Genomic DNA, 27,091 nt, shown 5'->3' on the forward strand with positions numbered 1-27,091 from the left:
GTGAGGGACTCAAGGAGGCTGAGGGGAGTAGGGGGCTTAGGGGGCCAAGAGGGAGTGAGGGGAGAGTGGGGTGCTGAGGGGAATGGGGGCTGTAGGGGATTGAGGACCGTATGGGGGGCTGAGGTGTCCCGAGGAGAGTGTGGGGGCCCTCGGCTGAGGGAAGAGCAGGGGGCTGGGGGCACGCGGTGTCCTCACCGCCCCTAGACACCGATGTTACGAGTCAGTCTCGAGGCTGTCGCCTCCCCGTGGGTGCTTGGGGAGGCCCGGAGCGACTCGCACCAAGGTCGCTCCGAGCAGCACAACCCCGCGGCGCTTCCCGTCCCCTTCCGTTGGGGCCAGGCCCACGGAATTGGTGCAGAAAATAGAAATGGGCCGCTCGGCCCTTGCTTGGGAGCTTCTGGCTCTTATTTGCATGCGAGGAGAGAGGGCAGGAAGGGCTGCGGTGCTGGGACACGGGAGAGGTTTGGCCTCTCCTCAGTGCCCATCAGGTAGGAGCACAAGATTTTTCACACTTACAAAGCACAGATTTTTTCTTTTCTACTTTTTTTTAACCTGCTACTAGAATGCTTGGTTTTAACTTTAACTTTGTCACAAACCAGCTTTGGAAAAAGTGATTTAAATCACTTTGTTGACTGCAATACCCTTGGTTGGCTGCCTGCTCTAAGCGCAACAGCCTAAGGGGTTCTGTGGGTAGCTGCACATGCATGAGCCAGGGGCCTTGATTCATTTTATTTATTTCTCAGCACGATCAAGGAAATGAGGTTTTCTTTAAGTCCAAGTGTAAACTACTCCTTTACCTTGTCCCATTCTGCGACAAAAACTTATTTCTAGAACAGGGAGTCCAGTGATTTACAGCAAGCTTTGCTGATGGATAATAATTAGGTAAATATTTTCTGTTTAATTGAAACATACTTAATTTCTGAATTACTTTTTTAAACTTCCTCGCACAAAGTGTTGAAGTTATGAGACTTTATTCCTCAGTTACAAACCACACAGCAAGTAGGTTATACAATGCCAGTGCACACTTATTACAACAACGACAAAAGTTAACAAGTGACAACTGCTCTGTTTTCCAGATATGTTTTAACAAAGTCAATAAGTCAACTTCAGATCTTATCCAGGGTAAAAGGTTACCCAGGTAGAGTCCAGGAAATGGGGCAGAAGTGAGGTATGAGGAATAGCACAGCTCCCACGGAGCAACCGGGGAACAGTCCAGCCCGTCCTTCTCCCCAGGAATCCCAGCTGCTCATGAACATAGGTCCTGTACTGAGCCCCACGGAGTATCTGACACGCAGACAACTGAAGATTGCAGTGAAGGCCTAGATACTTCACTAGCAATAAATTTATTTTTTTTAAGCTATTAAAGCAATACTGTTTTCTTGAGCTTTATAATGAAGAAAATAGTAACATGCCACAAACCGGCACTCCTACCACCCAGCTTCAGTCCCCTTCCACAATCTATGGCTCTCTGGGTTTCTTCGGGGATCACTTCACTCTTCAAGACTCTGAAAGACTTACTGGCAGAGGACAGAAATTTTTCTTGCAAATGCTTCATCAGCTGAAGCACTCTCCCTTCCCCTTTTTTAATAAGCTCAGACACAATTTAAAGTCCTCATAACAATATTAGCAATGTCACATTCTTCTGAGAACGGCATGCCACTCTTGTTAAACTTTTTTTTAAATTTGGTGTTAAAATGTTATAGTGTTTGGCACTGCCATAGATAATAGTATAAGGAAAAAAAAAGGCTAATTAAAACAAGGCATTAAAAAAAATCCGCAACCCTTCTTAGTTAAAAAAGGAATACTAGGTCTTAAAACACTACGAAGCTCAAGAATATAAAAATACTTGCCTTTTAGAAATGTGTCAGCCTATAATCACCTAAAAGAAGTATCAACTTAATATAAAAATCTTCATAAAAATATAGCCACCTATATTTAGCCAAGTCTTTAAAAGTCTTTGTTGAGAAATCTAGTTAAGTCTAAATAGTTATTGTAGAGATACCTTTATAATAAGTAAAAAAAAAAAAAAAATTAAATACTGTTGTCATTAGAGAAATTCCAGTTTGAGAAGAGATGAAACAGTGTTAGAGATCACAGGATAGTTGTTGCCTCATGCTATATTCCATTTATGGGAAAAACATGACTGCAGAAAATTAATATGAAAGGAAATGGTATTGTCATGTCCCAAACTGCAGCTTGAAATAACTGCACAGGTTACCTGTACTTAAATGTTACAAAGCTTTGTATTTGTGCTTGAACCTAACTTGTTTCTGTGCCAAGAGCCAGCAGCAGACAAACTGCCATGAATTATATTAGAGATGAAACATCTTCCTTCTGCTGGGCCACTACAGAAAGTGAATCATGGTTTGTTGTTGCTTAGAGGATAAAAAACAGTCTACCAGGTCTAAGAGACTTTATGTGACCAAAAAGAATCTGTGCAGCCAATAAATAAGGTAGTATTGTACTTTTTTCTCAGCCTGTGTAGTGCTTGAGAACAGTAGTAGCACAGCTCTAAACTATACTACATTTGATTTTTCATCTAATATTGCTTTACTTTTTAAAAAGCATCTATGACTTGTACAATTGAAAAAATGGTTTTGTTGGCATTTGTTTTGAAATGACTGTGTGGTCTTAAATGAGCCCTTTTGAGTTGGCAGTAGCTGCAGGTGAACAACTCCCATACAGAACAACAGATTTTTGAGCACCAAATCCCCTTTAAATCTGCAAATAGTGCAAAGATTTTTGTAGATGCTTTCAAAATTGGAATGAGTTTTCTCTGAACGTACAGCACAACATGGCATAGATCCAAAGAGAAATGAAACACTTTGGAAAAAATACTCTCAAAAAGATATTTTAAAAACTGTTTATGCTAATATACCTTGAAAATCTGGTAGATAAAACTGCATATTATGTTTGAATAGAATCGTTTCTTTGCTAAAGCCTGTGTTTCTTTTGAAAATGGAAATTACCTGACAGAAACTTTATTTCTTATTAAAGACTTCTTCCACCACAGAGATGCTGATCCATGACGCCTAGTGATTTCACTGGGTTCAGGCTTTGTGAAAAAGCATCACATTTTACAAAGATAAGGGGATCAGAACTGGATCCCAGGTGCTGGCAAAAGCATGGACCATCAAAATATACTCACTCCAGTGAGTTATTTAAAAATCAAAGTCTGTGTGTGCTTTGTTACAACTAAATTCTGGTTCCACTTAATAGGTACTGGGATTGGTACGGATTTCAAAGGAGGCTGGGATCTTTCCTTTAGAGATGCATGTTGAGATTTCCAAAGAAAGGTACCCGGCTGCTCTCTTCCAGTCAATATGCAGTGAGAGAAAATACTAGCAGGATGTTCCCTCTATTTTCTTTTTTTAACTTGGCCTTTCAGTTTTTCCATGAGCAGCTTTCACGGCGTACACGACTGAGTGGAGTCATTGCTGTATTATTCCCAATACTCATTTCTAGCCCGCTCTTCAAACACACTTGGCACATGCAGCTCCTGTTTCCAACAATGTCTGCTGAAAAACTCCACCTATCAGGACACCAAATCACAGACTAACAACCCTATGGGAGTAGACAGCATCTGTGCAGTAAACTACAGTAAAATACAGCAGCAAAAGGGGGTAATAGGTTTATAACTATGGCACAGTAGCACTGACTGTTGGTTTTTGTTTGTTTTCCTTGTTCTTTCAGCCCTTCTGAGTGGACAGCCTTCTTCACAATGGTGTTACCAGCATTTTAGGATTCTCCTTTGATTTCCTAACACCAGTGGGTTTTTGTGCATTTCTGAAACTGAGAGAGAGTGGAACATTTTACAGAATGACACCGAAGCACTTTTAAAAGAATCAGCAACAGCTAATACAGTATTTGGATAAAAAAAAGGCAGTGCTCTGTTAAGCATGCCCTCCCGCATGGACCAAGCTATGCAGCAAGCAGCACCTGGAGCTTGAATGCAAGTGACTGAATAACTGTTGTTTCGTTTATGCGAGAAACTAGTGAAGAGAATCTGGTTTGATTCTTCTCCTGCCGCAGTTTTTCGACTGTGCAGCTTAAAAGCCCCAGGTCAGACATAGGAGAAGGCCCTAACTGTGATGAGGAACAGTGTGCCCTTCTCCAGGCACCTCACCTGAGAATTCTTACTCTGCAAATGTAAATGACAGATCTTTAGACACACAAGGATTAGGTGTAGGCAACTCCAAGCTTTTTTCAAGTTATTATTGCTTATATTCTATTCTTCCTACAAATTCTCAGTAATCTGGATGGTAGCTTTGGAGTTGCACTTTGACCAATTCAACTTCTCTCTGCTTCTCCCAATTTTCCTTCCCACCATAGTGACTACAAACACCAGCCATCTCCCCTGCACCAGCACTTTAATGTGTACTCTAATGTAAGCCCATGGATTTCAGGTGGATCCCTTTGCCCAGGACTTACCATTTCACTCTCCGCATTTGCTCAAAGTTCTCCGGGAGAGGATTCCCAAAGCTTTCAGGGAGGAAGAGGGTAAGGATCCCTATCAGCACAGTCAAGCTTCCCATGAGGATGTAAGGCAGGAATCTGTCGTAGGCACCTGAGAGAACACAGGGCATGACAGCGCTAATTATACAATGAACTCATTGATAATAAATATAAATAAATATGAAGTAATTTATAATGCAGACATCACTGTAACACAGAATTAATTTGGACTAATGAATTGAAATCTTTATAAATATAACAGATTAACCCCAAACAGAGCTATATGAGGTATCATCTATGAAGCCAACCTTTTTTTTTTTTTCTAATTTAAAAATACAATATATGATCTGGAATGATCATATAGTTATGACCAGCTCTCATCAGTATCATGCATATACTGATATACATCCCATACTGACAACTACTGCTTGATTAGCATCAAATTGTTCCTCTGTACACGTTCAACAGGCATAGCTAACATTTTTGTAAGATTACAACCGTGCTAGCATCACTCATGGAGAAAATCAGTATTACAGTGCCACCTGGAACTAAATCTTCAGTCACAAGATAGAAAGCAAGAGACTAAAAATGTGAGAAAAAATACGTGTTCATAAGCAACCAGATCTCATCAGCTGTCCGGGATTCTGTATTCTGCTGCTCTTGTACAAGAGAAGGGAAGGGACTAATGGCAGTTTCACAGGCCAATTTCTGCTTAACAGGCCATTAACAGGGAAATTCTTAAATACGTTCCTTAGTGCAAGTGGAGAAAGCATCAGGCCTCCCGTGACAGACAGGAGGCTGTGACCTTGGTCTACTCAGAGTCTGATTTTGGACTAGAAAATAGTGGCCACTGCCAGAAGCCTGAAGTTAGTGCATGAGTGTTTGGGCTGGAAGCAAGATTTCCATGCCACAATAGCACAGAAATGAAAAGGAAAGGGATTAGCCAGCAATTTGTGCATTTAAGGTAGAGAAAGTACCAAATAGGGTTTGACAGCTTTATTTTTTAGCTGGGATAAAGTGATGTACTTAATGTATGAAATAAACCAGGATTAAAATCAAGACTCCTGGGAATTTCACACAGAGCCAAAATTTGTGATTTGATCTCCTTCTGTGTTCACGAGCTGGATGAACTGCAGAGTCCTAATTTAGCTATAGCAAATATCAGGAGCTCACGAGTTTCTCTAAAACCTCCTAAAGTTTAGGATCCTGTTTTGGCGAGTGAAACCAGACTCTTAGAGGCCAGCCCCAAGGAAATCTGGGAGTTAAAACCCAGTACAAACTTCTGTGCTCAGTAGGAAGCAAAGTAGGCATGTAATGTGTTAGTTGTAAAGGAGGGCTAACACAGACCCTGTGCTGGTAGAAGGAAACAGGATGTGTTTGAGGGACAGAAAGTAGCTCTGACAAGAAATGGAGCAGCCCAGGCTAGCATCCGACATGAATGGACACTTCCATTCTTAATCCCTTAATCCCTCTAACTTCTCATTTGCAACGTGGGTTTATTTCTGTGTATCCCGGAGGCATTCTGGCCTTTTTTTTTTTTTTTTTTTTTTCCTCCAATTTGTCCAGAGTGCAGAATGTGATGGTAGGGAATGGCAGGAAAAGCCTATGAGGAAATTAACAGTTTTGCTCAGTGAAAGCATGCAAGGCCCAAAGCAAAAAGGAAAAGCAAAGTGAGTACTGAAGAGCTGTTGTGTACCAGTGGACATGCTCCTCTACTAGAGGAAAGTGCATCAAAATGCATATGTTAAACATTTACACAGCAGCTTCAGTCCTGGCATTTTCTTAATGCTGAGTGCCTAACAACCCACAAAAATCATTTTACTAAACTCACAGCTCGACATGCTCTTGTGCTGCTTAACCTGTATGTTTTCCCCATCTTGCTTTACAGAGCGGAGATTCAGAGAATGTGTGACCCACTGCCTGGTCTGCAGGATCCAGCAAGGACAGGGTGCAACGCAGGGCCTTTACCAACGCTTACCAGCTGCAGGTACCCACTGCCAAGACGTGACCTGTTACCATTTCACCAGCTTTGCTTTGACCAGCATTGCCTGAGTGCCCTGAAAAGAGCCCGCCTCGTGCAGCGGAAGCAATGCAAGGCGTCTCACCCAGGTACACGAAGTAGGGAGCAACGATGCTGCCCACCCTGGAAGCGGTGGAGGTGGCGCCCACTGCCATGTTCCTGACCAGCGTTGGGTATAACTCGGCGCTGTACACATAGAGCATAGAAAACGCTGATGTGATTCCAAATTTTCCAAGCATCACCAGGAAAATAGACAGGACATGAGAACCTGAAGGGAAAAAGAAACAAAAAAAGTCAAGGTGAGTAAGCTGCACCCTGTGCTTGTTACTTCTGTTTGTTTTGCCTCTCTCAGACAATATCACCTCCCTGCCCCTTGCACAGCCCAGCTTTGTTGTTTCTTTATTTACTTAGTCATTTTTTACATTATAAAGTCTTAAATATACAGTATAGTGTAATAATCCCTAGATTACTTGGCTCCAAGTGTTAAGCACAGTTCAGAAGGAGCAGGCAGGTTATTTCCTAGACACCAGCTCTGTCACCATATAACGAACTGGAACGAGATTCTGTGTTTATTCAATAACAGAACACATGCTCACAGCCATCCTGCTCCAGCAAAATCCTGGGAGTATTTATGCACAGTGAAATTTGGAACACTTGCAGGGATTTTTAGTCGTTAGGCATAACCAGACAAATCACAGTACACTCTTGGCTCATTTTGCAAGCTGGTTCCCTTGGACTATAAAAAGCTCAGTAATAGGACACAATAAATGAGCTGTGACTCAGCATATATATATATATATATATATATATATATATATATATGTATGTATAATGTTATTTAAAAATACGTGGATTTGACCTCAGACTATTAAGTTTGATCATGATTTCCAATTATTTTATTGAACTATCAGATAAGTAAATAAAGTGTTATAAATATTTTACAGTATTAAGTCACGTATTGAATTCTGTACCTGCAGGAACCAGCTGAATGAAGAGGACAACACCTCCTCCTAAAAACAACGTGCCAGATATCGAATACCGCCGAGGCAGGTACCGGAGGAGAAGCCAGGCAATCACGTAAGCTGGGATTTCAATAACTGCCGAGAGGAAACAATTGACGTAGGCATTTCCGTGCCAGTTGGGAGTGCTGAGTGACAGGCCAAAGTAACCAATCGATGTTATCATCCTGAGAAAAGCAATAAGAATCAGTTATTTGAGGAATCCTGTTCTTCAAGTGTCTACAGTGTTACCTCAGATCTTAGGTAGGGTGTTGCCAAAGCCACATGATCACAGATCGTGTGGCTTAAAAATATCAGTGGTGACCCCATCTTTCTAATTCTTTCATCCTTTGCACTGGTCATATCCACAGCAGCTTGTAGAGACCTCTGGCTTCACTGATCTTCCTGAGTATATAATATTATGCGAAGGCCTTTGTGCAGCTCATACACAAAGGCTTTTTCACTGCAATGGATTCACTAACAGCACAATGAAGCAAATCTTGAAAATGTTCAATACCAACTACGTTCTTATTTACAGCAAATTCCAGTGAACAGATCTCCCACCCCTCTGCAGCTCCATTAAATCTCATTTTAATCTTCTTGAGAGAGCTGGACATTCAGGTTTCAAATCTCAAGGGTGCCTCACTATGGCATGCCAGCTGTCTAGCCAGTCCTCTCAGCTGAGGGAAATATGTACAGAAAAGGATCACAGCGTGTCCCTAGGTGTTACTCGTGTCATCACTCCATGCAGCTGCCCCTGGCAGGGTTGAGGCTCTCATTGAGCTGGGCACTCTACAAAACTGAGCAGAAACGTTGGCAATGGGTTCTAGTGCTTGTGGTGCTACCGATTTGCTGCCCATGTTTAAGGATATTTTTCTTCAAACAGACACAATGGTGGCAATTTCTTAAAAACCAAACCAAAAAAAAACCCCAAATTAAAGTTGTTTCTTACATTTTCCAAAATAATTAACATCCGAGTGAGGGCTAGTCTCTCCACATGCTTGTGGTTAATCTAGTGTGGCTGCAGGGACCACTGAAGGCCATGTATTAGTTAAGGACCATGTATAAGTAGGGTCCAAGGCTCTAAGATTCATTATCTAAAACTGACATGTGTCCTCAAATCAGAATTTGTTCTATTGCCTGGGTACTTTAGGAATACACATTTCCTTACCACAAAAGTAATGACATAATAGTAATAGTTGCAATGTTTCGGGTTCGAAATAGGTCCAGAAGGATAGCCTTCTGCTGCTGCTGAGGCTTCGAATCCTGCATCTGAAGGAAAAAGGAAAACAAAACCAAAAAATTCCCACACACCTAAGAGCAAAACAACCTTTGCACACCCACAAGTTTGGGCAACTAGGAAGTTATGACAATACTGGGGGATAACCAGGCAGCCCAAGGGCCAGGTCCGCGTCAGGGAGCGTCCTTAAGTAGGCAGCTTGTTTCTGCAGCCAGCTGCGCTCCAGAGTCACGTCCAGCTGTGCGTGTTAGCACCAAAACCAGGGCAGCTTGTTAGCCCTTCACAAAGGGGTATCCGCTGCTGTGTTACAGCTTCCTGCACAGCTGACACAGAGCTTCCCGTCGTAACGTTACTGCCGAGGGCATCTTGCTGTGCAGCATCTGCTCAACTCTTCTGTTCAAACTGAGCTGGAACTCAGTGCTGAGATCAGGTGTGTCACAAGATCCACCCGCCTGTCCTCGCTTTTCAGACAGAGGCCAGTTTGGGGTTTGTGGCAAGATCGTGCTCGGAGATCCCAGGGTGCTGCTCCTGCCTGCGCAGAGGCAGGTTGCACCAGGGAGGTGGTCACACCAGGGAGGACAAAGACGGGTTCCCAGTGCTAAAGCTTCGACTCCGAAGAGCAGCCGCAAGACAAGGGACACGGAGGCGGAGGGAGCCTCAATCCCAAGCCAGTTACTTCAGGAAAAGACCAACTCACAGCACTGAACTGCCTGCAAGAAGGTGAACTCTGAGCCTTCCTGGCTGCTCCTGCTTGGCCGGCCAGGACATTTTGCTTCCTATGAAAAGGTCTTGGTTTCCAAGGAACGCTTTCCTGGCAGTGTTTGAGAAATACTTCAATGGAGGTTGCAACATGCGAACGAAATCCCCAGGCTTTTGTGGACAGGCACTTGGGCGTGCAGGATTCCCACAAAGTGGAAGGATAGATGAGCTGCCAGTTGGTCTCAGAAATATGCAGCAATGATGAAAAGCAGATTCCACTGGAGACTCAAAAGTAATTTCCAGTGTGAAAGACATCCGAATGCTGTCTGTGAGGAAAAGGAAGTGCTTTTCCACAGCTTTTGCAAGATGAGCTTCCCATGACAAGAACATACACTTGAATTTCTGCTCAAACATACACGTGAAAAGAGACCTTAAGCACCCTAGCCAAAATGCAAGTGTGACATTGAAGAAATTGATGCTGCAACAAGAAATAGAGCAAGCAGCATTTCTCTCCTCTAGAGGAGTGTGTGGGGCTCCGTCTTTCTGTTGCATTAAGAGACTTAAAACGTAGGTTCTAACAGTAAAGCTGAAGCATAAGGTCTGACACAGCTACATGTGACTGTTATTAACACAGGGTTGGAAGCAAGGCTGAGGTTTTTTTGAGCAAGGAAAATTCCTCTGCTCTTTCAGGAGGAGAAAAAGCCACTAGAGGGAGAAAGGAGCCCAGGGATGAGCTGGTCTGGTTCCTGCGGCCGCGCTGCACCTGCTCTGCTGACACTGCTGAGTGCTGGGCTGGCCTTCCTTCGTGTTGCCCCCAAAGACAAAACACAAGAAACTAGCCTGCAGAAGAGCATCATATTATTCACTGCCTTCGCTATACTTTTAAGTGCCTTAGTTTGCAAGGTCTGAAGAATCCCTTTGATGCATCCCTGCAGCATGGGCACATGTGCATTCAGCACTGGACACGGGACCAGATCTCTCATGGAAGAGCTACTGTTAAGTTGCGAGCTGGTAATAGGGTACCAAACTGCCACGCAAATAAATCTGTCTTCTCCTTGGATCTTCCCCACTGCCTGAATGAGGACCCTTGGTCTGAAAACCACAACCAACCACAGCCGAAGAAAACAACTTTACTGTAGTAAACAAACAACTCTGCAAACCCTCTGGCTTCTCATTTCAAGCTCCCTAACCCTAACAAGGTATCACTTACCTTTGGTCCACGGTAAATGGCAGCCTTTCGTGTTGTAAACCATTTACTGTGCTGTTTCACAAGACATTAAATGGCCAAAGGGGAAAACTGCTGAAGAGGTAAAGTAGCAAGACATACGACATATACCTCCACGGGGTCGAAAAGCACATCTGGGGCTGGAATGCCATTTATTTTTGCAGCCTTTCTGATAATAACTTCTGCCTCTTTATATCTTCCCTGGGAGATTAGCCACCGAGGGGATTCAGGAATGATCCTGTAATAAGTGTCAGAATAAATGAGTCAACATTTTCACAAAAGTACAAGCATTATTAAAAACATGTTCATATTTTTTTCTGAGTTACCCTTTCATCTCACAGATTACTTGTAATAGAACACAGTCAACGCATAAGCATGTGGGTAATGCAATTCATTGATATGTCCCATTAGGATCAGTGGCCTCAATGGAAGAATTCAAATAATGGAACATGTTTATTTTCATGCTTAAGCAGTTATGTGCTTGGGCCCTTCTCTAAGTCGCTGTTTTTTAAGTGATACCTATTGCCCACCAAAAAGACAGAAGTTAATAGATGAACAGCAAAGATACAGGTAGCTTGACTAATACTAAAGAAAAATATTCTTACAAAAGTCCAGTATGGAAATGCTTTAAATGCAGAGAGGATATTTAAAGGCTGTGCTCAGTGTCACAGGAAGCTTGTGCACAAATCTCTCACTTTAACCACCGATCTGATGCGGGCTCTTGCAGGTAAAGGGCAGCAGCAGCAGAGTAGGTAGCATTTACAAATCAATTCCAGGCATGCACCGAGCGTTAACACCAAACACAGGACAGAAATTTGCACGTTTCTTTAACTGAATCTTTTGATCTCAACAGATGCTGGCTTGCTTTCATCAGTCAGCAGTAATTTTCCCTTTCTTTGGGAAAAAAAAGCAGGTCAGACACTCCTTTTCCAATGAATTCCCTGAAGGGCTGACCCCAAACGATGCCAAAGGTTTTGAGCATTAGATGATTTGTATGAGCTTGTTCCACTTGTAACATGAGTTTATGAGAGGACAGTGCTACCTGCACTGCTCTTCTTTGTGGATAAGCTGAAGAATACAAGACTGCAAAGACAATACTGGAAACACTTTGGAGTCTTTGGAATAGGAATGAATAAAAAAGCAACAGAGAAGAATGAGGTGTAAGTAACATTTTCAGGAAGTAGTGGGCTCCGATGCCTAAATTCCATCTAATAGCAACCTGTCTCAACACAGTTTTGCACCTAGATCCCCATTTACCCTCACATTAGCCCTGGATTCTAAGGTGCCATGCGTGGTAATTCGGTGCAGGCTTCACACTCTTAAAATTCCCACCAAATACCCTTCAGAGTGGGGCAAGAAGAGAAGAGAGCCCTGACAAACTGTACATGCCCCATGGGGCTTATTCTGCAGCAGCATCTAACAGGCTCACGTTCAAAGCCAGCTCTCCCCATCCCTGTTGCCTAATGAAACACAGCTGTTTGGTGCACAGTGAAATACACCTGTGTTGTAGAACTGTTTCAAGACAACAAGAAGAAATGAGTTCTTCAGTTAAGACCCATATGAAAGGAGGGACCTACCTCACATAACTTTTTGGAGTAAATTATACTTACATTTACAAGTATGAAGGATACCACCCCTTTCCTGCTGTAGTTTTTAAGTAACTATCCCCAGAAAAATAACAGATGATTAGGGCAGCCACAGAACAGGGATATCTCCCCTTCTGTAGTACTTCAGGCTGAGAACAGTAGTAAGTTTTCCTTAACTCTTTTTGCCACCACAGGCAAGTGAAGGAGCACTCCCAGTCCCACTCGAACATTAAGGCAGAGGTGGATGAACACAGTGGAAAGATGAAACGAAAATCAGGCAACCAAGAGGACAGCATGGTGTGGCTTACAGGAGCAGCCAACCTCCAGCTTAGCCAGAGTTACTGCCTTCCTCAAGCCCCAGGTAAGAGCTGCATGCAAAGAAAAACAGAGTATCTGTGCTGGGCAAGGCTGTCGCTGCCAGAGCCTGCTGCTGGTGTCCTTGGAAATGGACAACACAAGAACATAAAGCCAGAGGTGACATACAGAGCTCTGTGCCCCCTGTTCATGCTCTGTGAGCACTCTCATGACAAGATCTGCTAAGCAGGCATGCGTGGTGGAACTGCCCGGCTCTCCCTAGGTACCTGTCACTGCTGTAATGCAGGGCAGGCTCTGTCCTCTGCTTTCAAAGCTGCTGACGTGCCCTGTAAAACAGGGAAAAGAATCCCCAGGTGGATGCTGAAACCCATCTTCTCTTGCCCCCATCTCACCTGGCTGCAAGCACAGCTTGGGAGAACTTACCTTCCAGCTCATGCTACTCAAGCTTCTAGGTCTTCACATGAGTTTTGCCCCTTCCTTGCCTTGCAGAAATCAAGCAATACCTTTAGCCTCCCCAAGGCTGTGCACACTCCATCTGCTCTTTGCTGTGTGCCCACTTACCCAGGGTTGGCAGAAGAGAAGTGGGTGCACATTTGTAGTAGGTGGGGAAGAGTTGAAGGAAAAAAGAAGATGAGGAAGGAGGCGGCGGAAAGCTCAACAGCATAGCTGTACAATATATAATAATGTAGGTGGCTGTGCTAGACAACCTCCACAATCCTTTTCTAGTTTAGATTTAAAATACGGATGTGCTTAAGCCCCTAAGTTCCCATTCATCTCCAGCATCTGGGAAGCTGGGCCAATTCAGCAAGGCAGCACTCCCAACCGTCAAAGGCAGGGAAGCTGATATCTCCTCTTTATAGCACGAGAAAGTGGCTGAATCAATAGAGATGCATCAGAAGAGGGTTTGGGATTTTTTTTTTTTTTTTAAGATTTTTTTTTTCTTCCCAGGGACTGCCTTAGAAGAATGAACATTTTACTCTATCCACCCTGAAACGGGCCAAGAACTTAAAATTCAGCCTAAAAAAGAAAATAAAGAGGAGGAGGAGGAGAAGCAAAACATCCCAACTGCCTGCCAGGGCTGCCCTGGCTTCATTGACCCTCACCTACTCTAAAAGCTCTCCTTCATGCAGAACCTGACACAGTCAAGATGAAACCTCCTTATCTCTTGCGTTTTCCCACCTGGAAGACGTTGCTGCATCTGGGAGCTAAAGCTACCAGCTTTCAGGTGAGCCTGCTTGGTAAACAGCTCCCAGATGTATGATGTTCCTAATGATGACTCTTTCCCAACCATGCAATTTGGGGTCTCTGAATCATTCTGATAATGGTCAAATAGGTTGCAAGCAAATTGAAAGAAAAAAAAAAAAGAGTTGTTTTTAGTCACCAAGGTCCTCCTCCAAGGGTAAGGTATTACTAAGCAGTTAGAGAATTTTTAAGGAAAAGTGTAAAATGCCTGGAACTCACTCCAGAAGGCTGTACGATAGCATATTCTATGTCTAATACTAAACACCCCTCACCTATTGTATTAAATGTGTGTAACATGACACAAAACTTGCAGTGTTTCAGTGAGACTTTAGTACAACCAGCAGTTGAATCCACATGAAAAAAAAAAAAGTTTAAAGAGAAAAGGAGGCAAAAAAATTAAAATGAAGTACAGTACAAGTCATCCAGCAATAGTACATGGCAAACAAAAAGGTTTTCATAGTGTTCAAAGCTAGGAATTAAATACAAAATTCTCAAGCTGCAGTGGAAGTCTGGTAAAAAGTGGATTCAAGCGCATGGGCAGAGAGGTGCAGCAGACGGTTGGCTTGACTTAAAGCTGGCCAAAAGAAAAAGAAAACGCCTTCCAGTTCAAGGCCAACACAATGCCAGAAACTGAAGAGGAGGAAAAAGGCAAAAAAAAAAGGCCCCAAAGAAACCACCCCAGAGCAAGCTGATGTTCCAACCCTCTGCTTGTGCAGGGATTGAGATGGGGAAGGAGCCGCAGGCGGGACGCTGGGGAGCCCGGTCGCACTCACCACCACAGCGGGACGCAGAACACCCCCGGGACGGTGAGCGCCAGGAGCAGCAGCCGCCAGTCTCTGATGAAGTAAGCAAATAGTGGCAGCAACATGTAGCCAATTGCAAAAAATATGCAAACTCCTAATGTAGAGAATAGAATACGAACTGATTTGCCAAGAATTTCTGTTCCTGTTCAAAACAAGGGAATTTGGATTAGCATTTTAACTCTTTGCTTTTTTAATCATGACTATATAAGTTTACTGCATTCACAAAAACACGCGAGAACAATCTTAGAAAAGAGCAGTTTCTCTTATAATACTTAAAGGGGCACTGTCAAAGAGCTACAGTGCCAATTATAGGCTAATTATAGTCTAAAATACATTGAAGGAGTAAGAGCTCATCTTTAAGGTGATACTAATCTGGTAGGAGATCCCTCCAGATTTTTGCTGTACACCTTCCCTGGAAGCAGCCGTGCCACTGACTGAATCTAGAGACCAGCCGGCATCTGGTCTTTGCCAGTGACCCCAAAAGCCCTGTAGAGCCTGATGCAAAACCATTTTCAGCACTGAACACAGTTTCACTAGCAAAGTCTAGAGAATTTCTACATTATTGCCATCAACATTTGCTCCCGGATCCAACACAAGATTGGAGACCCCTAGTTAACTGAATGTTGCAAAGGGTGACAAACAGAGAAATGAAACAGTTGACAGTGTCCTTTTAATGAAATCGTGTTTGTTCATATCTCCCAGGAGTTTAAATACGTTTGGAACAGAAAACCAAAGCTAGCATGTGGAAATGCATAACAAAATATGAACTCTTCGTGGTTTGCTCCACGTATCTTGCAATTTAAGAGCTGGCCTATGGAGCTCTGTGTCCTATTTCCAGCGGTAGCCAATGCCAGATGCTTCTGCAGAGACATAAAACCTCTGGCACACGCAGCCTCGCACTCTGCAGCAGTACCCTGGGGACGGGCACCAAAGCTGCACTGCTGGTGTGTATTTGCAAGCTGCAGCAAGCCCCATACAGGTCTGCTTGCAGTGGAAGTGTCTGCGTTTTCCTCACCTGTGAGCTCAGGAGCTCGCAGAATGGCTGTGAATGTGACTGTGAATGTTGCTGGGACTGTAAATGTTGCTGTGTTTGCTACTGCAAAACTGCTGCAGGGACAAGTCCCAGGGGTGGCAGCTGAACCAAATAGCTCTGGATACCCTCTCCTTGTGGGAAAGACTGAGCAGGGGATATTTAAATTATCTTCACTGGCCTGATTTCCAAAATCCTGAGCTCTGGGATTGTACATTAATCCCAGCCGAACTCTTGGCTGATGAAAGTTATATTGTCTCTACTGCTTACTGTTGGGCAGATTAAACACATGCCTGGGGCCAAATCTTCTAGCTCCTATACATGAAAAATCTTGTCCCTTTTCTATATTTTTTCTAGGTATCTCAGTATGAATATTTTCAGGTTTTTAATTACACTGTATTTGGCATCCTTATTCTTCTGCCTAGTTCATTCCTGCTCTGCTGCTTCCCATTCTTTTTTTTTTTTTCTGCTCTAAACCATTAAAAGGAAGCAAACCACGCTGAATGCCTGTTCATGAGGAGAATATGCCTCTTCACAGAAAAATCTATCAGGATTTTCTCCAAAGCAGAGCAGTGTCAGATGTGCTGTGCTGCCTTTCCACATGCAGGCAGATCCTTTAGGTTCGGCAGCGTGCTGAGTGTTTAGCTCCCTCCTTCCCCAGATGGGAGATCACATCTGCTCACAGGCACAAGCCGCTGCTCTTGGAGGAAGGTGAGGACCCAGCTCACGAGCTGCAGCAACAACCCGCGTTCCCCAACAAGGAGCTACTGGGGACAGGAAAGAAGCCAGGAGTATCTGTGAAGTTCAGAGCAGGAGCAGCTCCTGTTTGCTCTGACCTGACATTGTCCAAGGGAGATAAGCACAGACACGGCTACGACCGCAGACTCCGCGGAGCCTTGGAACCAGCTCAGCAGCTCATGCCTGACTGCGCCCAACCGTCCTGACAGGGAGCCCGCCTGGGAGGGCGGCTGGACACAGGGGCTGGGAGGGAAGAATGTGAATTTACAGTCAAGGGGGAGCAGATTTCCCGGTTTGTTTTTGGGGCCAGAAGGCTGTCCTGTCAGAGCAGGCTGAAGGATGTGAAAAGTGAGGATTACCATCTTCTAATAACGCTTCTGGGTAAGTAACCAGGCAGGCTGCAACTGAGCATACACAGCCTTGTCCAGGGTGATATCCAGTACCTGGATACAAAACACATGGCAAGTCTTCAAAAGCACCTCATTTCTTTTCCAATAAAAACCCCAGGAAAATCCAAGCACAACCCAGTTCTACCTCACTTCTCACTGAGCTCAGCCAAAGGTCTACGGAAATTTCCTATCATTCAGAGCACTGCAAGTGCCATAACTCATACAAGGCAGCCTGGGATCAATTAAAAAGCAAATTACACTGAGCAAACCGGGGGGCCTCAGGGCATCTGGACAGGATGTTTTAGCTTTATGACACGTTAACCTCCCTGCAATGTTTATTATTACATAAAAAAAGAAAAAGAAAAAAAGCCCAAGGCCCCCCAAAAATCTATTGAATAGCGGCATGCATTGTTGGTTTAAGGACTCTGAGTAACTGAACAATTTCACAATAAGAAAACTAAAAATAAGACCTCTTAGGGATAAACGGGGGGAGATTAATTAAACTGTTGTCTTCTGCTGGTTGCTTTTGTGGAAGGGGGCTCTTAGGAGAGGTGTGATCCTTGAAACACAGACTTATGCACATCAGACATGATGTTCACATGTAGGGTCTGTGGCAACTGGAAGCCAATGGGAGATGCCAGGACTATACAAAGTGCCTGCACAAATATAACAGTGCTTTACAATCTCAGAACTGGAATGAAAAAGGTGCAAGCACAGGAAACTACCAAGGCCTGAAGGCAAGCAAAAAGAAAAAAAATAGTGAAAACTTTGAAAAGAAGCAGCTGAAAAAAAATCTCTACAGAGGCCCCAGGCTTCCCGGGCACATGGGTTAGGGTGGGAAGAATCATCCTGCAGAAGGAACTGTGTTCTCCTTGCTGACAGATGGGCGATGACTAACTTAAATGAGAGCACTAACTTGTAAATGACTTTGAATTAATCCTGTCCTGAGGAATAGCCCCAAGGCTTATGTTGGGGAAAAACATCAAAAACATCAAGCACTAAACTCATCTACCTCTCTGCTCACAAAGAGAATCACCATTTCTTGGAACAAGCCTCCAGGAGGGCAGAGGAGACAATATAACAGAGAAGGCATCAGCAAACTGGACCCAGTAATTAAAAAAAAAATCAACATTTCTGTAAGAGAAACAAGCCTATCTTACTAAAACAGCCAAGACCGCATGGTACATCCAGGACCCTGTTGGTGTCACGTCCAAAGCATCTTCGAGTCTGCCTGGCTTGGAGCCTGCAGCTCCCCATTAACTCTCATTTAAGCAGAAGAGCAAAATAAAGAGGAGCTGAGCCATGCTCTTCAACACTCACTGGAGAGGCTGCCTAAATCACAGGTGTCTTGAATATAGACTTTGGGATTCTTGCATAAATTACATTTAGAATTGTAATTAAAATTAATAATGACTTTTGTTTTTTTGGATCTCCATGGTTCTATAAAATGATATGAACTGCTGCATCAAATAGAGAAGGCAGATGAAACTGCTCTTCTCCTGTATAGAGATACAGATATAAATGTGGAGTGTGAATTTAGTCATTGTTTCCTTAACCATGTATTGAAATAAAAATGTTGGCCTGCCCAAGCATAGCAAAGTTTTTGCTAAATGTAATATCAGAGAAGATAAAATCTGTGTAAAATAAAATCTGTCTTTTTCATTCCAAACCATTTTCAGGGAATTCATACTTATTTTTAAAAACACGTCCTCTTGAAAAATTAAAACATGACAGACAAAATGCTCACAATACAATTAAGCACTTTCTCCTCTGTGGCAAAGACACCAATAAACCAAAGTACATTGAGCACTTGACTAGTCAGCATTTCCTTACAGTGATGCCAGCGATGGCTGCAATAGGGCTTAGAATGACCTCGCTCGAGGATCCAGGTATTGCACCGAGGAGAAAATTCAGAGCAAACTATGCTTATCCAAAGACAAATAATCAAATAACTCACAAAAGTCTAACTAAGCAAGGTGATTTCCCTTCATTTCACTGCAGTTTTGTTAACCCGTTATTACGAGTATACAAAGACTTGTAATAAAAATCTCTTTCTCAAAGCTATCTTTTTTGCATTTTGTTTTGAAGTTTGAACTCTCTAAATGAGTAAATGGAAAACAAAAAACAAAAACCACGAATATTCTTCCCCAAAACTCTGAATTAATTCATGCCTGGTGCAGGCTGTGCTGGCGGCTTCCACGACACCAGAATCAAGGATTAAGCCAGCTCACCACATGTGAAATTGTAGCTAAGGTTTTTTCTTTCTGTATTCAGTAACTTCATAACTTGCAAAGCCATTTAATAAGGTTTTAGCATTGTTTTCCAGTTTTTAATTATTTCCTTTACTATTGTTTTAAACTATTGAAAGTTTCAGTTTGTTACCATGTTAATTACTGAAACGAGGTGTTCAGTGGAAGCGAGCGGTTCAGTGGGGCTCCTTCTTCACTGAAGCCAGGCAGTTTGCAGCAGAACTGCCTGGTTAAGATGAAGTCTTAACGTGACTTCACATGGAGTCTTAGAGGAGGGTGGTGAGGCCAGGAGGAGCCTGAACCGCCTTTTTTATCTCAGACCTGTTTCTTCAGATAACAAACCTTGAACACTCCCCTAAACTTTTTCTATAGTTCTCTAAAGAGAAGGGAAAGAAATGTTTATGGAGCTGTTTCCTGTACTCATCTTCTTCTCTAAGCTTGTCATATGCAGAGGCTATACCCATTCAGAGAGATTCTTTAAAGTACCCAGGAGAAAAAAACATCCTGCTGCCCTAAATCAGCAGTTGTACTAGTGACAATTTACTGGTGTCTCTTTTTAAATGATGCAGGTTCAGAAGAAGAAACACAGCACTACACCCAGCAAACATTTGATATAATGTGGACCAATCCATACCCAGGATGAAGGCCACCACGTAGTTGGAGATCTGTCCCATCCCCACTATGACGAAGAGCACGGTGAACATCTCCCAGCTGGTAGAGAAGATCTGCAGGAAACTGAAGCCAGTCTGCACGGCCATCGTGGAAAAAAGGATGTTCTTCCTGCCGAACCTTTTGCAGAGACAAAGGAGAAGGTTATTGCACGTATGGAGCTGCCCTGGAGCAGAGAAATGGGGCACAAATACCCATCCTGGGCCTCCCAGCTTAGCATCATTCCCACAAGGGGCTAGCACTCGTGGCTGGAAGTCCTGTCAGTGGCCTGGTGGCAGCAGGCAGGGGATCCTGGCCCCTCTGTGTGCACCAGGCTTTTCCTGGGATGTTCCAGCAAGATTTAGGGATTATCCCGTCTCCTTGCGAACAGTAACACCAACCGACTTCTGTACCGGGGTCAGAAGGCCTCAGATTAAATTCGGATCACATGGAATTTAATACTGGCAGCTTTTGGATTAAAGCTCCCACCAGGCTACCAAAACCCTCTGCTGAACCTCTCGGGACGCTGATCCTCACGCAGCTCCCGGGGCTCTGGCTCAAGGGGGCAGTCGGGGCTGCGCTGGGACCCCGCTGAGCAACGGGGGCTCATGGGGATGCAGGGCTCATGACGGGCCCGTGTGCTGCGCCAGGCACTTGTAGAGCCGGGGCTTAAACACTGCCGAGATGACACGCCTGGTATATCTTATATATTGCAACTATTAGCATCCTTTTATTGCTAGTATCCTTTGTGGGTCGTGGTTCTTTCTTATTACTGGCTGTGCGCAGTTTATCTCCATCACTGTCCATTCTAGGTGCTTTCCTTCCACTTAAGGGAACAGGTTTTCTTCCTAATAATGAATTTTCAATTAACTTGCCACGAGGAATGACAGTGGCATGAGAAAGGGGGGAGAAGGGAAGACGCGTCGCCGCGAGCAGGAGCGCGTCCAGCCGCCGCGCAGGGACCTTCGCCGCGGAGCGCGTTACCTGTCTGAGAGCTGCCCCGAGACGAAGGAGCCCACGAGCACCCCCACGTAGAACAGGGACGTGGTGAGCGGCGCCTTCCAGTCGTCCTCGCACACCAGGTTCCACTGCAAGGCAACGGGAGCGCTGAGACCCTCTCCAGGGCGCCGGGACGCCGACCTGCTGCTGAGGCAGCCGCCTGGTAACTGCGCGTGTGCCAAACGCCCGGCTCCACGTCGTGTGCTCCCTTTTCCACACTTGTGTTTCTGCCCGTTTCCAGCTATGCAGGCGGCCTGGCCCCCGGCAAAGGAAATTTCCCATTTACCTGACCTCTGGCATGAAAACTGCTCTATTTCTGTGTGCTAAAACAAAAACAGGCACCAAATAACCCTCTCTGCTCATCCTAAAGTGTTTTCAAAGCCTTTTCCATGCCAACAACCTGCGGCGGAGATTCACTGCTCGTGACTCATCCCTGGTGCGGGAACTGGCTTTGAGGGCCATTTGGGCCCGGGCCAGCACGGAAACTTCCAGCTGGCCGGAGGCTCTGGCTCCGAGCGGGCTCCGCAGCGACTCCGGGCTCGAGCCCGCACAAGCTGCGTTGGATAATCCCAGATAATCCTGCCACAAGGCAGCGGAGCGGCCCGCAGATCAAAGTGCACCAGTTTTAATAATTAGCTTTGATACCAGGGTGCGGGGCCGGCTCTTCCACCCCGGGCCATGGTGCAGGGCTGTGCGGAGCCGTCGCCGCCGGCAGGAGCGGCCGACAAAAGCGCAGGGATTCGGGCCCAAATTTCCCCCCCGGGTTGTTCAGGCTTTCGGCTGCTCTTCAGCCGGGTTGCGGACAACAAAAATGAGCAACTCTCACATTAAAAAGAAGCCCGTCCTTTCAGGCTAGAACCTAATATAGTCTAAATAACAAAAACAGTCACGTTTCTGAATGCAGCCCCTGCCTGTTTCTAAAAACTGCACGAGGAATGCATAGTCTGTAAAAGCAAAAGACTTAGATTTGGTGCTTAAATCTGGTTAATAGCAGAAAAAAATATTGTTGACCATTTCTGTGAAGCATTTTCTAGTCGCTGCTGGAAGACAAGAAAAGCTTGAGGGATGTGGGCTGGCTGTTTATCGGTGTTTCTCTTCGCTGTATTTGATAAGGTGGAAGTGAGGGGGTGTGTAGGGAAGGCCCTGATACTTTCAAGGATGCTGGTCTTGAGAAAAAATGAAATCCCTTGTAGAAGGGTTACGTTTTCAAGGAAATGTATCTGTTTTGCATGTAAAAGAAAACGGAGATTCTCACTGCTGCTCTGAGCACCCAAGGTCTCGTCCCAGCCCACCAGGAACCCGCTGAGGACCAGGGGCCCCCGGACCTGGTGATGGGCACCAGGGAGCAACCACCACCATGGATACCCCTCATCACCAGCTACCACCGCTGTGCGGAACAGCCGCCGCGAGCTACAGCCGCTGCGAGGAGCCGGTACCGCCTTTCCTGCCCGAGGGATGCGCCGCGGAACAGAGCGTCCCCTCTTCTCCCACAGATCGCTGGGGGACATGAGGAGCTTCCTCACTGGAAACACGTTTTTACGTGAAATAATTTGGGGTTTTTTGCGCTCTTTCAGCACACGATTCATGTAGCATGTGAAAATCCACACTTTTTTCCCTTGGAATACCAGCTAAACTCCTACCAGGGCCCAGGAAGGCCCGTGGGCAGAGGCTGGTTGCATCTTGGCGCCACGCGCAGCGCCTGTGCCTGCGGGAGCAGCGTCCAGCGCTCCCGGCACCGCGCTGCTCAATGCGGGAAGGACGGATACGTGACGAGCTGGCAACATTTGCGGATGAAGCCGAGTGTTATTCCCGATATTAAATCCAAGGTGGAAGCAGCAAGGGGAGATGAGCACGGGAAGCGCTGGGCAGAGGCCCCTTCTCGGCGCACAGGGCGTCAGGGCTCCCTCCTCCCGGCTCCGGGAGCCCGGGGGAACCGCGTCAGCGCCCGCCGCCTCTCGGAGCCGCTTCACGAGCACCAGGATCACGTCCTGGTGCCCAAAGGACCACGGGGCTGCACACGCCGAGCCGCGAAGCCATCCCCGGCCGGGCCCCGGGCAGCGGCACTCGAGCCGCGTGGCGGGTGTCGAGGCTCGAGGCGACGCAGGACACAGACACCCCGGAGCGGGACGGCTGGGACGACCGGGAGTCCGCGCCGAGAGCCGGCACGTTCGGAGCGGCCGCTCCTCGCGCGCAGCCTGCAGGCACCCAGCCTGAAACCCTAACGTTTTTACAGAGCCTGCGCTGCAATCAAGGCACTTTCACCTCAAAAGAGAACCAGCTAATTACTGTTTACTCACGAGTGCAGTTGCTTCCTGTGTTTTATGGGTGCCAAATGCCTCCCACCTCGCTATTCAAGGCTTCCTTTTCTGACACCGTCCTGCATAGGCCACAAAAATTAAACTTCGCCGTGAGCGTGGGAAGGATGGGCAGTGCAACAAAGACAGTCTGGTACTGCAGGACTGAAATAGCAGCACTGCAGGAATTCAAACCGAGGATTTTCCCCCTAAATTAACTGCAGCTACAACTTCCAAGCTATCTTTACTTGAATAATTATTCATTAACCTGCAAATAACTAATTCTGCAAAGCCCCTGGCGCAGCATAGTGGGGAGCAAAGTTCACTTAAGTGTCAAACCAAGTGCTTTCATTTCCAGAGAGACAGCCTGTGGGGGAAGAATACACCATTTAATCACTTTATTATCATAAATACCTCAAATCTCTTCCCACAAAGCACCTAGCTGCTGCGGGCTTGCGGAACAGCAAATTCTGCCTGGCGCTGTCACCAAAGACCATTACAGACTTGCAAGATTTCTGAAAGAATACCGAAGAAAAACAAGAGAATGGCCCTGCTCACTGCTAGAAGCGATGTGCATGTGATTTATTGATCCAGAATCGCTCACTAATCATCGTGTCTGCCAGCCGGGCCACGTCGGAGAAGGAAACCCTGATGCTGCCGCGTGCCCAGGACGGAGCCCCAGGTCTGGGGAACCGGAGCCCGGAGGGACTCGGCAGCCAAGAGCTCGAGGGGGCTCAGAGCCCCCGGCTGCACCCGCCGTGAGCGGCGCCAGCGGCACCAGCCCCGGCCCCGGGAAGGCTTCGCTGAGCTGCTCGTTGGCATGTTCTGGCTCGCTGCTAATGCAGGGAAAAATGTTGGCCGCGATAGTAACGATCAGAAGTTGAGCGGAGCCGCCTCTTCTCGTGTCTCATCAACACCCGTTTTCCTTCTTTGAAAACCGAATGCAATTTTTTTTCCAAATGTCCTAACCGAAACAAATATCCATCTGGTTTCCAGATGGAAGCCCGGCAGTTGTTCCCATCCTCTTTGCTCACAGTCGCTCCCGGGGGCACCGCAGTGAGGGCAGATCCGTGTCCCAGGATAGAGCCCAGGCCGTGTCCCGTCCGGAGCCGGCAGCTCCCGCTCGGCATCCGCCGGGACAGGGAGCTGCAGCTCCCGTTGCCCAGGGGCAGGAGCCTCCCCGTCCTGCCTCCTCCCTGCCCGCCGGGCAGCGCCCGAGCGCTCCCAGCGCAGACGGGCCCGGACGGTCCCGTCTCCTTCCCGCAGCGGCGCCCGGTGCCCCAGGACGCGGCCGGGATCCGCAGGGCTCCTGGCCACGGAGCCGGGCGCGGGGCCTGCTGGCACCGCGGAGTCCCCTCCCCGTGGCCCCTCCGGCTTCTCTCCCGCTTTCCCAATCCCCGCGTTTTTCCAATGAGCCCTTGGAGCACGGTGCCGGGAGCAGCACCCGCTCCCAGCGCTGCGGCCGTCGCGGGGCCCTGCGCGGGGTCGCTCCCCGCGCACGCGGGCTCGGGGCAGGTCACCCGCTGACGACCGCTCTCTGCGCATCCCCAGGGCTGGGAAACGCGCGGGATGCTCCTCCCCGCGTCCCTCCTGCGAGCGGCTTCCCCGGGAGGCTGGGGGCTCGCACCCGCCGTGCGCCTCGCACGCCTTGTGCAGCTCGTGCACCCCACACACCTCGTGCACCGTGCACAGGTTGCACACCTCGTGCACCTTGCACTCCTTGCACGCCTCACATCCCTCGTGCACTGCACACGCTGCGCACCTTGCACGTCTCGCCCCTCGCTCCCCTGCGCCCCGCACCTCGCTGACGATGGTGGAGCGGTAGAGCTCCCGGCTGTACTCCCAGCCGTCCAGGCAGCGCTCCTGCTCCAGCGCCGCCAGCTCCACGTCGGCGCCCGGCCGCAGCCCCAGCGCCGAGAAGTTGGCGAGCGCGGCCAGGCGGTAGCGGCGGCAGCGGCTCGGCGCCGCCAGCCCGCCGCGCTCCTCCAGCGGGATGCTCGCGTTGCGCCACTCGCTGCTCAGGTTGGCGTCGCGGGGCAGCGCGCACCAGTGCTCGGGGGTGCCGGCCAGGAACACGGCCGACATCCCGTTGAAGCCGTTGGGGATGATGCTGGCGCTGAGCAGGAAGAAGACGAGGCGCTGGAAGCGGCCCCACTCGCCCAGGAAGGCGGTGGCCGCCTCGTAGTCGCGCATGGCTCCCGCCGGCTCCGGCGCGGCTGCTGCGCGGCCCCTGCGCGGCGCCCGCTCCGCTCCGCCCCAGTCCGGCCCCCGGGGGCGGAGCGGCCGCGGCGGCGGCTACGGGCGCTGCCGCCCCAAGAACGGGGTCCCCGCGCCGCCCCGCAGAGCGGCCCCGCTCCCCGCCGAGCAGCCGCCGCGGGGCAGCCCCTGCAGCTGGGCGGGATGCGGGGGCCGGGCGCGCGCGGCTGCTCGAGGCCTCCGGCGCCGCAGCACAAACGGGGACACCCCGAAGCAGCCCCTGCTGCGGAGCGAGCGCCGCGCCGGGAGCGCGAGGACAGAGCCGGGATGCGGCCCGGGCTCCCGCTCCGCGGCCGCCTGGTTCCCTCTCGCGGCCGAGGCCGGTGGCGCCCGCAGCCTCCGCGGGCCTCTCGGCCCCCTGCACGGGCGATGCCTTTGCCCCGAACGAGCAATTTGGGCGGCTGCGCAAGCGGCTCCCACCGGGATAACGGAGATGGAGCCTGGGAGCACAGGGATGTTCCTAGCGGCGGGGAGGGGCCGTCCCCAAGGCGGGCGGAGGTGGCAGCTCCTGCCCAGGCGGGACCCGGCGCCGGGGGCCCAGGCGGCTCCCCGGTAGGGCCGGCAACGCAGCGGTACCGGCACCGCCGCCCCCCGGCATCGCTCCGAGAAGGCGCCGGGCCCGTTAACTCCCTGCAGCGCGGGGGCAGCTGCCGTTATCAGTGATGGGGCTCATTGCGCACACAGGCGCTGCTCGCGCGCACGTGATGGCGGAGGCAGCCGCGCTCACTGCGGGGGAAGGGGGGGCGCGAGGAAGGGGGTCACGGCCGTCCCGCGCGCGCCGAGGGGCTCCCCGGGCTCGCAGGGACCCGGCTGCACCGCGAGGCCCCTGGGCACCCCCGGCCGCCCCGCAGAGCGCGGGGCAGCGGCAGGGCCGGGCCGCGGCGGGGCCCCTTCCCCGCTCGCGGCGCCCCCGGGCCGCGAACCCGGCGCCACTCGCGGCCGCCCCGCTCCGCCGGCCCCGCAGCAGCGCGAGCAGCCGCAGGGGGCGGATCTGCCCTCCGGAGCGCGTGGGTATTCCCCGCTCCGGCCCTAGAGGGAGCAGGAGGGCGGGCAGAGCCCGGCGGGGCTGCCTGCGCCCCGCGGACCCCGCTGCGGCACCGGAGCAGCTCGGGGGCTCCCGCGCCCGCCCCGCGGGATCAGGTGCGCGCGGGAAAGGCTCCTTTCCCCTCAGGGAACCCCCTGCAGCCCCGCGGCCTCCAGAGCCTCTTTCCCAGAGGGAGTCCCCATAGGGATCTCCAGGCCTGAGGCCTTCGCAGCAGCTGCTGTCCTGCACAGGCCTGGCCCTTGTCAATGTTTCAGGCCCATAAGGCCAAGAGCCTCCACATGTTAATGTTGCTCAACAACACCCTTTCATTTAAATGTCTATGGGAGACCTTTAATTTCCACTACCTTCGCTTCTCCCAGGGAGCCGCAGACCAAATACCAGGGAAGAGTTGAAAACAGGCGCCGGGCAATGCAGCCACACACGCAAACGGTGCCGGAGCGCGGGACACCCCTTCTCCCCGCCGGGGCTGTGGCCGAGCCGGCGCGGCCGCCCGTTACTCACGTGCTGCAAAGGGCCCCGCGCGCGATGCGGCGGCTCCCGCCTCCTCTCCGAGCGAGCGGACGCGCAGGGCGCGTTGGCAGACATGTTGCAGGGGCTGGAGGCCTTCTGGAAGCACAAGAGAGTCAGCAAGATCACGGTTGCATGAAGAATTAGAAAAAATAACATGCCTACAAAGTCCTCGGCTGGTTTAAGAACAGCCCAGCAGGACAGTTGACCCCCTGCATCAGAAACACCAAGAAAAAAACACCAAGAAAAGCCAAACTCATTGATATGAGACATAAAACCAACAACACAACTTTATTTTGTATTTCATACAAACTGCATCCTCCAGCCATTTTACAGCGTTGGCAGCAGAGCTG

At 48.6% G+C, this 27,091-nt stretch overlaps 1 protein-coding gene and 1 long non-coding RNA gene across 2 annotated transcripts; one reads left to right on the forward strand and one right to left on the reverse strand.

The window, feature by feature from the left end:
* Positions 1-3,569: 3,569 nt before the first annotated feature.
* SLC22A4 (solute carrier family 22 member 4) lies at positions 3,570-25,123 on the reverse strand. Its single transcript, XM_010212653.2, has 10 exons — positions 24,731-25,123; positions 20,622-20,725; positions 19,624-19,778; positions 14,554-14,725; positions 10,749-10,875; positions 8,645-8,745; positions 7,447-7,661; positions 6,561-6,743; positions 4,432-4,567; positions 3,570-3,792 (listed from the first exon to the last, which is right to left on the reverse strand). The coding sequence occupies exons 1-10, from the start codon at positions 25,121-25,123 to the stop codon at positions 3,717-3,719; spliced, it is 1,662 nt and encodes a 553-aa protein (XP_010210955.2). The 3' UTR covers positions 3,570-3,716.
* On the forward strand, positions 10,501-12,490 carry LOC148591770 (uncharacterized). The gene is made up of 2 exons (XR_015914031.1): positions 10,501-10,720; positions 12,418-12,490. It is a non-coding gene; the product is annotated as an uncharacterized LOC148591770 (long non-coding RNA).
* Positions 25,124-27,091: the final 1,968 nt, after the last annotated feature.

The sequence above is a fragment of the Tinamus guttatus genome, unplaced genomic scaffold, assembly GCF_059628265.1.
Source record: "Tinamus guttatus ecotype Peru unplaced genomic scaffold, ASM5962826v1 Tinamus_guttatus_pri_ptg000710l, whole genome shotgun sequence".
NCBI lineage: Eukaryota > Metazoa > Chordata > Aves > Tinamiformes > Tinamidae > Tinamus > Tinamus guttatus.

Bases quoted from the DNA above. Each gene is read 5' to 3' on its own strand.
- SLC22A4 (XM_010212653.2), bottom strand. From the start codon at position 25,123: ATGCGCGACTACGAGGCGGCCACCGCCTTCCTGGGCGAGTGGGGCCGC. The intron at 14,726-19,623 runs GTATGGATTGGT...TGTTTTGAACAG, and splicing joins CGTGGTGGCCTTCATCCTGG to GAACAGAAATTCTTGGCAAA. The intron at 7,662-8,644 runs GTAAGGAAATGT...TGCTTTTCTCAG, and splicing joins ATTATGTCATTACTTTTGTG to GATGATAACATCGATTGGTT.